The sequence below is a fragment of the Ochotona princeps genome, chromosome 26 (genome assembly GCF_030435755.1).
Source record: "Ochotona princeps isolate mOchPri1 chromosome 26, mOchPri1.hap1, whole genome shotgun sequence".
In the NCBI taxonomy this organism is placed as follows: Eukaryota; Metazoa; Chordata; class Mammalia; order Lagomorpha; family Ochotonidae; genus Ochotona; species Ochotona princeps.
Genome location: NC_080857.1, coordinates 14,046,253 through 14,061,862, shown reverse-complemented (window position 1 = coordinate 14,061,862; position 15,610 = coordinate 14,046,253). Strand labels below are relative to the sequence as shown.

At 39.5% G+C, this 15,610-nt stretch overlaps 1 protein-coding gene across 4 annotated transcripts in view; it reads right to left on the bottom strand.

Moving 5' to 3' along the window:
- Positions 1-15,610, bottom strand: part of CEP128 (centrosomal protein 128) — a 275,915-nt gene that overhangs the window by 205,780 nt on the left and 54,525 nt on the right. For all 4 annotated transcript variants that reach the window (XR_009244256.1, XR_009244257.1, XR_009244258.1 and 1 more), the window contains 2 exons: positions 14,800-14,929; positions 9,306-9,457 (listed from right to left, as the gene is read on the bottom strand). Coding sequence is in view for 1 of the 4 variants with exons in the window: in XM_058655263.1 (XP_058511246.1) it covers positions 9,306-9,457; positions 14,800-14,929 (282 nt within the window). In the remaining 3 variants the exon portion in view is untranslated. The remainder of the gene's footprint in view (positions 1-9,305; positions 9,458-14,799; positions 14,930-15,610) is intronic.

Sequence of the window (15,610 nt, the reverse complement as noted above, 5' to 3'; positions counted from 1 at the left end):
CATCCTGTATTCTTCCCCCACTCTACCCTCTGCAGTTTTTTCCAACTCACCGACCTGCAAAGAACAGAGAAGAATGCCCATGAGGTTGACAAGCCTAGAAAAAGCTTGAACACGCCAGGTCAGCTCCATTTACTGCCTGCCCTCACTTGCAGACTCCTAACCCCGAGACTGAGCTCTCTGCCACGTGTTCGTCCTGCATATGTCTTGGCAGTTGGCTCCCCTCTCTAAATGAATTCTTTGAATTAATTCATTTTGGCTTTGAGTTCATATTCTGCCTCCTGCTTGTCCTGCCCCCTTTTGCTTATACTAATTTCTGATTAATAAACATTGTTTCAGAGGTGATTTCTGACAGCTTCAACTGTATCAATATGTCTACTTGTACTGCGCATTTTTTTCTGTTGTTTTTAAGAGAACTTTGGTTCCTGTGATGCTTAAGGTTCAATCGCCTGCTAAACACAGTATAAAAAATTACAGAGCTAATACGAAGCTCTGAATGATATCTATTCCTCAAAAACAGACATACTTACGCTTTGATGGACAGCTAAGATAAGGAAATCGGGACAGCCAACAACAAAATAGAAAGTGAGAGAGATGTCACAATGAGACACTCACTGCAGAGTGCTAAGTACACTTTCAGTTCTCCAGTACTCGTGAGTCCTGGTTCCTCAGGCACACAAGATGAAAAAGTGTGGGATATTTACCAGGGCTCCTCCTCTCCGAAGGGCTATCAAATCATCATAAGCATTGCTCTGTTTGCCAATCAGAAAACATTTCATGGCGGGGCGGGGGGGGGGGGAGTGGTAACTGTCAGAACAACCTCTCTCCATTTGCTTCCTCAGCAAAATCTTCGAACCCTCAACCCTTGCTGCCTACACACAGCTGACACTCCCAAGCATTTTGATCATGTATCCTTCAGATCTTTCTAAATCTGTCCTCGGTATGACCCTTTTCTACCTAAAACCAACCACTTCATAAAACAGAAGTTGCTCCAACTCTGAACTTTTAAATGTTCATCTTCTCCCAGGAAGAGCCAACTAGTGTCTAACAATTCATTGTAAATTCCCCCCAAACCATACCCTGTAAGATACAAACCCATTTTCAACCCCAGGATGTCAAATGCATGTGCATTTGAAGAACGCATTAATGTTCCTGGTGTGAGACTTTTTAAAAAAAAAAGGAAAAGAATGTTTTCTCAGTTCATGTAAATAAATTAGCTTTATTTTACACAAAGATAATCTGTACTATTGAAGCATTTTGAAGACCATAATGGATCTGCTGTCATTTACTATTAACACAGAATATAAACTCATTTCTTTTTATATACATGTACAAATTTGCCAAAAACCAAATGTCATTAAAAAATTAATTTGCTATTTAAAATGAGGTGCTGTGAAATGAAAGTCACTCTAAAGATAAGGTAACCATGAGGATTACAGGAATAATGTACGAATGGTTACAATTTTCTTATTATACAACACCAATGCCATTTTAATGGTATGTGATAGTGAAGACATGAAAAAGCATCAATTACTCTGATATTGTAAGAATACCTCCTTTTGTTTCATAAGACCCATTTTTCAAAATAAAATCTTTCAATATTTTCAAAGGTTTGTCTTCATAATTTCCTTATAAACATTATATATATAATTTGATAATTTTTATTTTATGCAAAATCTACATTGCTTCTCCTTCTCTAAGTCATCCACTCTCTCAAATACACACACATACATGGCACAGAGAATTCCAACTTATTTAACTCATAGATAAAAATGTGTGCAAAAATACTATGGTTTCCCCCCACCCAAAAAAAGAAACTTAAAATTAATTTTATTCCTAAGCTATTATTTTATTAGTCACACTCAAATTATTAATTTCTACAAATGCTAGTAATATATTAATGAAAGACATTCCATTTATTTCTACTTTCTGCTTTTATGGACATATTCATAATTTACATAAACTGGAAAAACTACATGTCTTCTCAACTGCTAGAACTCCTATATTCTCATATGGATGAGTGACCTGAGATTTAAGCTAAATGTTCCAGGAAGTCTAAAACTTATTCAGTTTTAGGATGTTTACTTACACGGCAACTATGCTAACCATTGCTTTTACTAAAAAAAATCAGAATAGAGAGAACATATGCACTCATGATCTGCTAGAATGTCAGAGGAAACTTTGCTAGTGTAAGAGCTCAATGATTTCAGGCTCTTAAAGAAAACTGTACTGACAATATTTATTTTCTTTATCATTTAATCTGGATATTTGCTTAAGAGACAGGCATTTAGCCTAGAGGTGCTAAAACTCCAACATTCCTTATCAGAGTATCTGGGCTTGATACTCCACTCCAGCACCCGGGCCCAGCTGGGTGCTAATGCTCCCACAGGCAGCAGCAAAGATGCTCCAAGTTAATTGGGTTTCTGCCACATAACTGGGACACCTGCACTGAATTTTCAGCTCCTAGATCTGGCTCAAGCTCAGCCAGATGTCCCAGTTGTTCCATTCCCACCAAGCTCCATGGCTTGTGGCCTGGAAGAGCAGTAAAGGATGATACAAAGCCTTGGGACCCTGCACCTGCATGGGAGACTCCGAGTAAGCTCTGGCTCCTGATTGGCTCAGTTCAGGCCATTGCGGTCATGGGGAGTGAACCAGTGGATGGAAGATCTTTCTTCCTCTCTCACCTCCTCTCTGCAAATATGCATTACCAATAAGCAAATAAATAAATAAATCCTTTTTAAAAAGGCAGCTGATGAGGCCAGCACTGTGGCAAATCAGGTAAAGCTGCCACCTGCAACCCTGGCTGCTCCATTTCCAACCCAGCCCCCTGCTAATGGTCTGAGAAAAGCAAGTATTTGGGCATCTGACACCTTTATGAGATAGATATCTGTGTGATCCAGATACAACTCCTGGCCCATTGATGGAGGATCTCTTGCCATTCCAAGATATCTTCTTCAATAAATACATTTTTAAAAGTTATTCTTATCGTCATTTCTATTATCTTCTCTCTTTCAGAAGTTTCCACTAATAAATTAATCATGTTAGCCGTCACTCAATTATCACATTTACTCTAAATTATGTTCAGAACTTTGGATGCCTTTTTTCCGCTCTTTGAAGTTTGTTGAATTTAAAAGTCAAAAAACATTTTTTACAAGAAGAGTAAATTGATGGAACATGGAGGCAGAGACTAAATCAGGGGGAATTGGTGATCAAGGAGGCTTGCAAATCTTATGAATACAAATAGCCTATCAAGGTTAATGAGGTTCAAATTGAGTTTAGAAAAAGGAGAAAATGCACTTAGGATTTCCTATGCATACACAGATTTAAGGTCTTAGATACAATTTGAAAAGTAAATTATGCAAAATAAATGTTGTTTCCTTCCATTTGGGTTTCTAGGAGCAATTTGTACTCTTTTTTCCCCCAGTGTAAAACAACAGTTTAAAATATATATCCTGGATCAACAATACAAATAGTGAGACAAAGTAAAGGTCCCCTGACAACAGGTGACAGCCCATGTACTTGGAGTCCTGCCACCCATGTGGGAGGCACCGAAGGAGTTCCTGACCCTGGCTTTACCCTGACCTGGTCCTGGCCATTATGGGCATTTGGGAAGTGCACCAGCCTATGGAAAATCTCTCTCTCCACTGTTCTCTCTCTCAGGTAGATGGCAATAATAAACAATTTTTTTCAAATAATTAGCATATGGGGGGCAAGGTGAGTTTGTCCTCGGGCTTGGATGGATGGATCTCCCAGCAGCGTGGTGGTTGCCAAGGGCATCAGAGCCAGGTCAGATTCAATGCATGGGGCTCTAGCCCCATCCACCGCTGGCAAGCAGTGGACAAACCAGGACTTTCATGGTCCTGAGAGTTTTCTCCCTTCACATCAAATACACTGTGAGAGGAATTCGACAGCACAGATTCCCTGGCTCCACCCACCACAGCTATCTTAGTGAGGGGGCCAGGTGAGTTTGTCCTCAGGGCTTGGATGGACAGACCACCTGGCAGCGTGGCAACTGCTGGGAACATCTGAGCCAGGTGGGACTCAATGCTTGAGACCGTAGCCCCAGCCACTGCTGCCAAGCGCTGGGCAAATTCATGGCTTGTGGGCAGCCACAGCGTCAACTGGCAATGGGTTTCACAGACTGTGTCAGACCCTGTATTGTCAGGCACACACAAGAATCAGGTCTGGGATCACCTCAGATGAGGTTTCTTTGGGAATCCCCCCAACTGAATCACTGGACTCAGAATCCCAACCATGGAGAGAATTGCAGGTTGCATGGTCTGATCAAGGAGTGCATGGTTCAGAATTGGGCCTCCTCAGTGATCTAGACAGAGCAGTGGACAGTATATCCAGATGCACATGAAGAACATGGAAGTACACTGGAGTCTGCAGAGGATACCTGGTACCACAACAGAAGACAAAGGACAGAACAAATCGATCAACTACCCCAGCCAAGTGTTGGCAGTGAATCTGGGCAAATGGAGACTCTAAGGTGGACGATACCAACAGTGAATTCTGGAGAGATTTCATCGTGCTTGGAGAGGCGAGATCAACAGTAATTCAGAACTGTTGAACTAACAAAACCTCTTGAGCAGGAACCTCAGAGCATTAGGGACCCTGGGGTGTGGGGTGGCTGGACCCAGGGCACAGAGGCGTTTGGGAGGCTGGGTATGGCTTCTCTCCTAATCTTCCCCCTTCCCCCAGATACAGGAAGGAAAAAAAGAGAATTTGGAAAAGGTGATCCCATCCACTTTCCTGTAACCCTTGACCCTTATCACCCTAATCAACTAGGTAAAAATCATCAAAAAATAAAAATTTTAAATAAAGATAATTACCATATTACGTAAGTACCTACTACAGAGAAGACATTGTGCAGGAACATTGGGTGATAGAGAATGCTTGGTTTTTAACCCATGTTCACTTAGTATCCAAAACAGGACAGATGCCTTTAATTCATACCTTGGTGGCTCCCAGAAGGCCCCAATTAGAATGATAATCTCAATGCCAACAGCCAAGTCTGTGCACAACAACACATTAGAAGAAAAAGCAAAAGTGAGACTGCAGCTCAGAGTGTAAGCACTGGGAAAGGCTGTTGGACCAACCAGGGAGTAAATAAGCAGAGTATCACACAGAGGTGCACAAGCAGCTCTTTACACGAAATGACTCTATGTTTCTGCTTCCACCAAGATTTGGTTACTAATTCTAAAACCTAAGTATTTTAAAAATGGGAGACTAGCCATATGCACAAGAAAATAGTGTTTCAGTATCCATTCAGCAGGCCTGTAGCTAATTCCACAAGCGATGCTCCAATACTGCTGTCTTGGGGTTTTACTATCATGAGCCATGTTCCAGGGTCACATTAACTCTAGGACACAGAGAGCACAAGCTTTCACATGTGAGGACATAATAGTAAAACATGACGTAAGAGTCAAGTTTGTCTTGGTAACAGGGCAGCTGGTTCTCTCCAGCTGCTCTTTTGCAATTTTATTGTTAACTATTTAAATCTAAAAGACATACCAAGATTACTTTAAGACAGTATGATTAAGATGCCACAATAATCTTAATGATGAACACAAAAAGAAGTCATTTAAGGCTAGTATAACTCCGAGGTTTCAAGGAGCACAGTTTGGGACTCTACAGAAAGATAATACAGAAACAGAACAATTGGAATAAAGCCCCCCCCCCCAAAAAAAAGGACAGAAATCAGAAAGGTTTTTTTTTTGGGGGGGGGGGTGGAAATGAATTATCTGTTAAGATTATATAGTAAGTTCTAAACAAGAGTCGCCAGAATTTAGCTTAAAAATAAAGATATGGAGCCAGTGTCTGCCACAGTTGTCTGCAATTCCAGTTTCCTATGTCAGTACCAGCTGGAATCCCAGCTCCCCCACTTCTAATCCACCTCTCTGCTAATGCAACAGGGAAACAAAGTGGAAGATAGCCTAAACACTTGGGCCCCTGCACCTGCGTCGGAGACATGGCTGAAGTTCCTGGCTCCTGGCTTACAACTGGCCTGGAGTCATTTGGGGAGTGAACCAACAGACAAAAGATTTCTCTCTCCTCTGTCACTCTGCCTTTCAAATAACTAAATAAATCTTTAAGGAATAAAATAGATAAATAAAATAGATCTTTTAAAAAAAAATAAAGATGACAAAACAAATAAAAAGAATTACTACAGCAACCATTCTTGGACATGACCAATAATCTCATTTTCACGCAATTTAAAAATTAATAATGTCTATAAAGCAACTCTTCATTTTTCACAGAATGTATATGGCAATGGCCTCATACTTCATCTGACACTTTCTGAAAGGAAGCCAGAAATTTAACCATAATCAGTTCAACTTCAAGAAAATTCTGAGCAATTTCCAATCTGTTGCTTTTACAAACTCTGCACTAGGAAACACTCTAAGTAAAGGTCTCTACAACATAGGAAAAAACAAGGCATACTCGGGAGTGCCACCACATCTAAAACCGATACATACCTAATCAAGCTGCTATTTTTTTGAAATTTTAACTTTTTTTCACTCATATACACAACAAGTTTTTAAGTAACCAGTTCATAAAACTACAGTAATATCTTTTTTTGTACAGATTTATTGCTATTTAGTTGAAAGCAGAATTACAGGGCAGGAGTGGGAGGACAGAAAGAGGTTCTCTAACTGCTGGTCCATTCCCTAACTGGCCATAGCAGCCAGAGCCTGGCCAGTCCGAAGCCGGAAGGCAGAAGCCTCCTCCAGGGCTCCCGCATGGGTGCAGAGTCCCTGCCTCTTGGGCCATCTTCCACTACTTTCCTAGGGACAAACTGGATTTGAAGTATAACAGCAGAGATTCAGGTGTTCATATGGGATGACACTACTACAGGCAGTGGCCCCACTTGCTTTGCCCCAGTACTGGCCCCAGTACAACACTCTTACCACTGGTCAAAGGTATAAGATAAAGTTTCACAAAACTATATTTGTGGCAATGCTGATATACACACCATTATTTTATTTTTAAAATTTTAATCTTTTTTAAAAAACTTTTCTTATATTTTATTGGAAACACAGATTTACAGAAAAGTAGAGATAGGTTAAAAGTTCTTCCTTTACTGGTTCACTTCCCACATGGCTACAATGGCCAGAAGCTTCTTCCGCGTCTCCCATGTGGTTCAGGGTCCCAAGACTTTGGGCCATCTTCCACTGTTTTGCCAGAACATATGGAGGAAGCTAGATGAGAAGTAGAGCAGGCTGGACACAATCCGGTGTCCATACGGGATCCCATCACTTGTAATGAGTTAGCCAATTGAGCAATCCCATCAGGCCCTGGCTATTTTACTTATAACAATAAGAAAATAGGAAGCAGTCAAATTGATTCACGACAGCCAGTCAGTGTAGCGGCTCCCCACCCACAGTCCACCTCAGAGGGCTGAGGGTTGAGCTTTGGCTCCATTTCTCCTCCAGTTTCTGGTTCCCAGCTTCAGCCTGGCTGCCGGGGGCAGCTGGAGAGTTGATCTGTGAACTAAAGCTCACGCTCTCCCACATGAACAAACGCACCTAGTTAAAGGCAATATCTACCAGGGATGAATGCTGCCTTTTTGTTTTTAATAGCACGTGGGGAAAAATTTTTGTTTGTACAAAAGAAATTTGCCCTTAGGAGTGAGACAAAAGTTTCTGCATCAATTACACAATATCAACTGCAACAGAAAGCAAAGTGACAGGATTTTTGCTCAGCATCTAGAACAGTGCCTGGGACATAAGTGAACTCACCCTAACATTGGATGTGTAATTAAAATCCTCTCTCTCCAACTGTTTTTCATATTCAAATCCTGTACAATGAGTCCAAATTGATTCAAGACAACACAAACTCTTCCCTAACTTCAGGGACAATGTGACAGGGCTATTAAGTTAGAACAGGGAGATAAGCAAGCTTCTTGAATGTGAGCCATACTAGGCTTCTCCCGCAAACTGTTTCACTGCCCATATATCTGAAACAGTTTTCTTCTTTCCACTGTATACCAAAAGTGGTCAAGTGAGAGCAAACAATGGGAAGGAAGGGAAGATAAGAAACGAAGAGACAGAGAATCAACAGATAACATGAACAGCTGGCAAACAGGTTTTTCTCTCTTTAATACGCATTAGCATAACTTTAAAAAAAAAAGACTTAACTTCAGCAAAATAGTCATATTTAGTACTTTCATCAGCAGGATCAAGCACTAAGATAATACCCATGAAACAGAACTTAAAAGGATATAATTACTTCTGCACCACGGCTATTCTAAGTATTTACTAAACACCTAAAGGGTTTTATGAGGAGTATGCCTGTATTTCATTACCTTTATAAGATGAATCCTGAAGCAAGTCTAAAAGATATTATCTATTGACATGCTGATAAGATGAAAGAGAAACTTAGGCTGCGGTAACATTCATATTTCCTCTGGGTTACGTTAACTTAGGTGCTTTACGCTAATTTTATACCTTTCATTTTGATTTTGAACCTTTCATTTTAATTTTGAAAAACTTTCAAATGTTCAAATTTATTACAGTTAAAACAGATACAGGGGCACATTGATACATATCTATTTTGTTAATGTGTCACCCATATTTGATCCAATTTGCATAATCATATTGGCATTAAGCCATTTCCTTTTATGAGGTCCTGTCCTTTGATTTTTAATAAATTCTGATAATGACCTCATCTAGGCTGGCTAAAAGGCAAGCGGAAATACAAGCTGCCCAGTTCCGTTTATGGTCTCCGTATCCACTCGGGACAACACTAACTGATGCCGAACAAGCCGGGATTTGAAAACCTCTGCAGTTCCAATAAAAGCATCCAAAGTTTCCCTTTCACTATGGTTTCTGCCCGTTCCACCCCCCAAAATAAATGATAATTCACTGTTGTCGCTCTTACAGAAGAAAAGTTTCGTGCGAAGGAAAGGCTTACAATGGAAAATATCCTGTAGCTTAATAATAGACAAGGATTTCACTTTGAGACAGGAGACAAATCTAAGCCCCTAACTTGAGGGACCCCAAAACAAGAAAACTGAATCCCCAGAAATGTTTATGTGTTGGTAAACTATTCATTAGCACACACTTACTTGCATCTGTGATCTCTGTCTTGCACCCTGCAATAATCCAAGCCCCTAGCCATGGGACCCAAATACAAGAAAACTGAATTCACAGAAATGTCTATATCTTAGCAAATTATTCCTTAACATTTACTTACTTATCAAAACTTAAAGTTCAGAGAACAACATATTTATATTACAGTTCCTTACGAAGTTTGAACAGAGCTGAGCTCTTCCCAGCAGGGTCTGAGCACAGCACGCTCACCTGGATTTGGGCTGACAAGTGCGCTTTCTCCTTGTCCTTGCGCGCCAGGCACCGCTTCACCTCCTCTAACTCAGACGCCATGGTACTCAGGTTCAGCTGCACTCTGAAATCGGACATCTGCTTCTGCATATCCTGTTTTTCCCGCTCTACTCCTTAAGGGAGAGAATATGAAGGTCAATAGTTGTCCTTAAGCTAAAGGAAGCTATACTTCCAAATGACACTGAGCCCTGTTGCTTTAACAGTCTAGCCAACATGATTCAATAGATGCTGTCATTTTACAATCTTTTCAGATTTTGACAGTCTAGCGTTTCAAGTGCCACAAAGTTTTTGATTGCTACCAATTATACTTAGAGATTATAAATTATCTGACTCCTGGTAGATGTATTTCAGGAAAATCATACACATATTAAATTTTCCTCACATTTTTACATTACCTGAAAAACAAAAACACTGAAGACATGTTCACCCACACCACTCCCTCTGAGTGAAGTCTCAGAGAATTCCATAACAAAATGTTCTTGTCAAATAACCAACAAGAGATACTGATGGATTTCTGAGTGTGTGTGATCACCAATAATCTGAAAGGCTATGACCTAAAATCAGATCACTGAACGAAATTAGGTGACCAGGCATTTCAATCCCCAGGGAATACTAGCTGTGTGTTCCACATGCTCTTCAAATACAATGGCGGACAATGAAGCCACCCGCAGAGTTCGCATTCTAGAAACACAGCCAAGCCACAGCAAAGAAGTTCTTCCTCAAAAATAAAATAATAATTGGAATATAAAATTATCAATTTATAAACATGTTTTCTCTAGAAGTTTCCTTTGCAGAAAACTGAAGGAGAGGAAAAAAAAAACACAACCAAATCATGTGTACATCATCCATAAAATATATCCTAAGGTCAGAGATAGTTAAAGCGATCAAGTTTATGCACTCTAACAAAGACATAAAAGAGACAAGCATTTAAACAGCTTTATAAACACTGAACGGCCTGAGCATTTATAGAAATGCTAATAATGTAACGGAATAATTAACTGAAATCTCGGTCAGAAACTAAGAGGAAGGAAACGATTATCCTTAAAGAATCAACACAAAATTTCCCCAAGCAAAGGCTATGGAGTTCAAATGTTAATTTAGGGATGTAAAAAAGCATACAGTATGCGAGTACAACATTGAATTCAACGTCAAGTAAGTATACACACGGTAGTTCTAGATAGCCAATACACAGAGCATGCGGGTGGAAAGAGAGAGAACAGGGAGTCTTGTTGGGAGGGAACTCTAAATGTATCCTACAGAGTGCATATTCTATACAGGGTTAGAAAACAGATATTTCAGCTCTAAGATCTATGTGGCAACTATTAATTCTGTCACTGTATTGTGAAAGAAGACCTTGCAATGTGTAAATTAAAAGAAATAGCTGTCTTTCAATAAAGCTTCTTTTCAAAAACAGGTAGAAGTCATAATTTGGTCCATGGGTCCTACTTACCAACTCACACTAGATCTCCCAATTAAAGATATATTTAGTTGTTCACACATAAAACTATCCAGTTTATAAATATGTATTTAGTAATTTAATAAACATTAGTATTTATAAATATATATTTTTATATGCATGTTTATAATGTATGTCTCAATGGCAAATACAAATACATATGCCTCACAATATATGCATAAATTTTTTATATATTATATACACTATATTTGTATGTAATATATATTTTATAAATATATGTGGATATTTATATACAATATACATAAGGGCCAGTATTATCGTCGTGCAGGTTACTGTCAATTGCGAGTGCTGGTTCTAATCCCAGCTGCTCCATTTCCAATCTAACTCCATGATAACATTCCTGGGAAAGCAGCAGAAGATGGATCAAGTGCTTGGGTGGCTTACACCTATGTGTGAGGCCTGGAGGAAGTTACTGGCTCCTGGCTTTGGGTTGGTTGAGCACTGGCCATTGTGGATGCTTGGGGAGTGAAGCAGCGGATGAATATCGCTCTCTATATTTCACTTTATGTCTCTAACTCTGTTTTTCCAATAAATAAATCTCAAAAAATAGCAAAATATATATAAATATTACATGATCTATAGAAGCACAAATGTGCACGCATACATATGTTCACTTAATATATATTTGGCACAACGAAACAAAATATTTTGGTATGTTTTATAATATACACACAGATGAAATACTAGTATAAACATATTTTACATCTATATAAACATGTATCATATATAATGAAACTTTTTCAATATAAAGATTAAAATGGAAATAAAATTGCAAAGCCTAGCACGGTAGCCTAGCAGCTAAAGTCCTTTCCTTGAATACGCCGGGATCCCATATGGGTGCCAATTCTAATCCTGGCCGTCTTGTTTCCCATCCAGCTCCCTGCTTGTGGCCTGGGAAAGCAGTCTAGGATGGCCCAAAGCCTTGGGACCCTGTACCCACATAGGAGACCCAGAAGAAGCTCCTGGGTTTGGATAGGTTCAGCTCCGGCCATTGCAGTCACTTGGGGAGTGAATCATAGGAAGGAAAATCTTCCCCTCTCCCTCCCTCCTCCTCTCTATATATATCTGACTTTGCAATAAAAATATGTATCTTTCAAAATAAAATAAAATAAAATTGCAAATGCTCTCTTCCACATCCAAAGGATTGTCTCCTACCTCAGAATGCTTGAGTCAGTACAGCAACTGAAAGCTCAAGGTTGGAGTAGGAAAGACTGGTGTCTGTCCACGGTCTGAACAGACTTACAAAGTTCATGTTGAAACTATTCTTACACACAAAACAACAAGGCTTCAGTGTTCATGAAACTGATATTTCAGGATATGACAGCATCTATCAGCCAACATACAAGGAGTGTTTACTATGAGGTAGGCACTGGGCTTAGTGCTTTCCACATTATATTATTCTCTCCCCAAAACAACACAGCGGTGATTATTCCTATTGTCCGTATTAATTCTCATTTCTTCTTTTGTTTTTAAAGGCAGATATACAGAGGAGGAAAGACCGAGAGGATGATCTTCTGTCCGATTGTTCACTCCCCAAGTGGCCACAACGGCTGAGACTGAGCCCATCCAAAGCCAGGAGCCAGGAGCTCTTCCTGGTCTCCCACGTGGGTGCAGGGTCCCAAGGATTTGGGCCATCCTCGACTGCTTTCCCAGGCCACAAGCAGGGAGCTGGATGGGAAAGCAGGGCCACCGGGATTAGAACCAGTGCCCATATGGGATCCTGGTGCGTTCAAGGCAAGGACCATAACAACTACGCTATCACGCCAGGCCCTGTCCATATTTGTAAGAGGCAAAAATGAACACACAAACATTATGTAACTGGTTTCAGGTCACACAAATAAGAGGTATTAGAGCTAAGGTTTGATTATAGGTAATCTGTGTTAAAACTGTGCATCTAATCATTTCTAACTACCTGTAGAGTATCACAGGAAACAAGTTTTGTAGTGAAGGATTTTAATCAAGAGTAATACAATCAGTCTGTATGTTAGAATCGCAGGATACAAAGCAAAGGAGGAAAAACATGGCAAGACATAGGATAACATGGGTGGAACGAGGCATGTCTACATTGGGACAGTAAGGTAAGAAACGAAAAACAAGAGATAAAGTTACAGGATGGCACAAGTAGACAGCATGGAAGGGCTAAGGAGATGGAGAGGAAAAATAACGACTGAGAAGTTTCACAAATTTTAGCCCAGAATATATAGACAGAGGATGATTTTATGAATTGATATTGGAAAAGAAAAACATTTTGAAGAGCGGATGAACTGTGCTGAGTATTTTGTGAGGCACTCAATGAGCAGTTGCAGCAAAAGGCCAAACACGGGCACAGTAAAACATCGCCACTGGCAGGTGATCATGACAGCACACAATCCAAAAACCAAACACTCAGGAGAAACGCTAAGCAAGAAATCTGTGAACAGGAACTTGGCAAAATCAACATTTTAAACTGTCAACAAAGAAAAGAGGTTCCAACAAAAGGAATGAAAACAACTATGGCAGAAGAAGCAGAAAGGGACAGACATGGAAGTCAAGGAGCAAAATGAACAGGGGACACAGAGCAAGGGAAAAGAAGCTGCTTTGAATCTGACCAGGAGACTACCACTACAGCAAAGAACTCCCTTTATAGTTATCAAATACACAATTGTCTTTAATTAATGAAAGTATCAGCTAAAACTGAAAAATCCTAGAACAGATAAAAGAGGGCAAAAAAGAGTTCATTATTATATTAATCACAGAGCTTTCCAAGAGCCTTATTAGCTTATCAATTAAGAAAGGCTAGATTTTTCTAGTTCTGAGAAACTTTCGTATCCAAAGTAACTGTATTTTATGAAGTATCAATACATATAACAAATGTGCTAGCACTATCTAACAAAATGATAATTCCAATGTGTAGCCCTATGGAAATTTGATGAACAATCTAAGAGCTCAAAGTTTTCTGTATAAATAACTGATATTTGCTGTAAAAGGGATATTTAAACTATAATAGTTAATTAAAATTAATCAAATGCTGTATTACACAAGTGTTGCAGCACAGCACATTAAGTCACTCTTGGAACTGCCACGTCCCAGATCAGATTGTCAATTCAAGCCCTGTCCATTACACGTTTCCAGCCAAGTTTCTTGAGGTGGCAAGTATTGGATTCAGTGCTCAGGTTCATGCCACCCACGTGAGAGAACTGCATAGTGTTCGTTGCAGGTGGCTTTAGTTTGACCCAAACCCAGCCACTGCTGCTTTGCTACTTTGGCCAGTTGAGGAGTGAACCAACAGAAGGGAAGTAACACTTTCTCTTCTCTTCCCTTCCCCCCAGTGTAACTATTCCTTTCAAATAAACAATTTAAAAACAAACAAACAAACAAAAAAGGAATCCTGGGACTAGCGCCATGGCATAGATTAAACTTCTGCCTGTAGAAAGCACATCCTATGTGGGCACTGATTCAACTTCCGGCTGTTCCATTTCTGATTAGCTCCCTGTCAATGTGATTGGGAAACCTCCAGGCTTCTATGGCCATTTGGGGAGTGGGCCAGCAGATGAACGACCTCCCACTGTATCTCTGCTTCTTTTTCTGTAACTCTATTTTCCAAATAAAAAATAAATAACTCTTTTTAAAAAAACAGGATCTTAATTCAATTGCTCACATATTGAAAACTAGGACAAAATAAAATGAAAAAAAGGAACTATGCTTGCAATTTAAATATGAGGACAAGTTTCTACAAGTATATTCACACTGAAGGCACAGTAAACTGGAAAAATCTCCAGCACTGCTTTGCAGGCTCTGAAAGCCCCAAGAGACGAGCAAGTCTAATAACTGAAATGACTTTAAAAATCAGACAGACATGGCATTAAGCCTGGATGCTAAATTCAAATCAACATCCGGGAACACTCAGTAGTAAATCAACAAACAAGATGACATAAACATAAAATAAGGAGCACGACTCAGAGAATGGGAAAAGCACACACTTATAAATCAGAATTATACCTCTCCTAAACTTCCAGTCATCTCCTTGCTCGTCCTGATGGCCTGACTGCCCGGCAACCTGAGACGCTGGATGCTGCAAGCCTTTCCGGTCGCCTTCTGCCTTCGTTAACTGTGTGCGCAGCTCCTGGACCTAGGGACAATTAATAAAAAAAAAAAAAATCAAACTTTTATCAGTTATCAAAGAAATAGAACTGGAAAAAAAATAGTTCAGTTTAAAAATTGTTACCAATACTTGCCTGGGGATGAATTTTACTTCTAGTGGGTTACTATAAATATAAGTTGAAGCTAAATTAATCTCCTTGCTATATACCAAGCACAGGAAAGCAGTCTCCTGGACCAATTGTTCATTGTTTCAGTCGTCAAAAAATGTCTTGTCCCCTGTGACAAATCAGTAGACTACATTTTCTGAAATTCTTTATTTTGACTCAAGTCACTCTACTTCTACTAATCTAAACCACTCCAATTAAGTACTATGTTTTTTGTCTACTTTCTCTATTTTGTTTCATGGAAATCCGAACCACTGGTTGTTAAACTCACGTAAAATGATCATGATTTAGCTAAACTCTATACCAAAATAGTACTCAAAACAAACAAAAAGTAATGCTTTTGCATAAACCATCAACTCCTGAAGTCAGGAACTATTTTCTTTCTCTTGATGCTTGTAAAGACTAGCAAATTGCCTCCTAACACAAAGTACTGCTTCTTTGCTAACCATCTCACAATTAGTAGTGCAGAATCGTCAGCTAAAGCCACAATGACAATCTGAACAAAGAAATTTCTTCTTGCATCAAAAATTGAAATTAGAGATTAC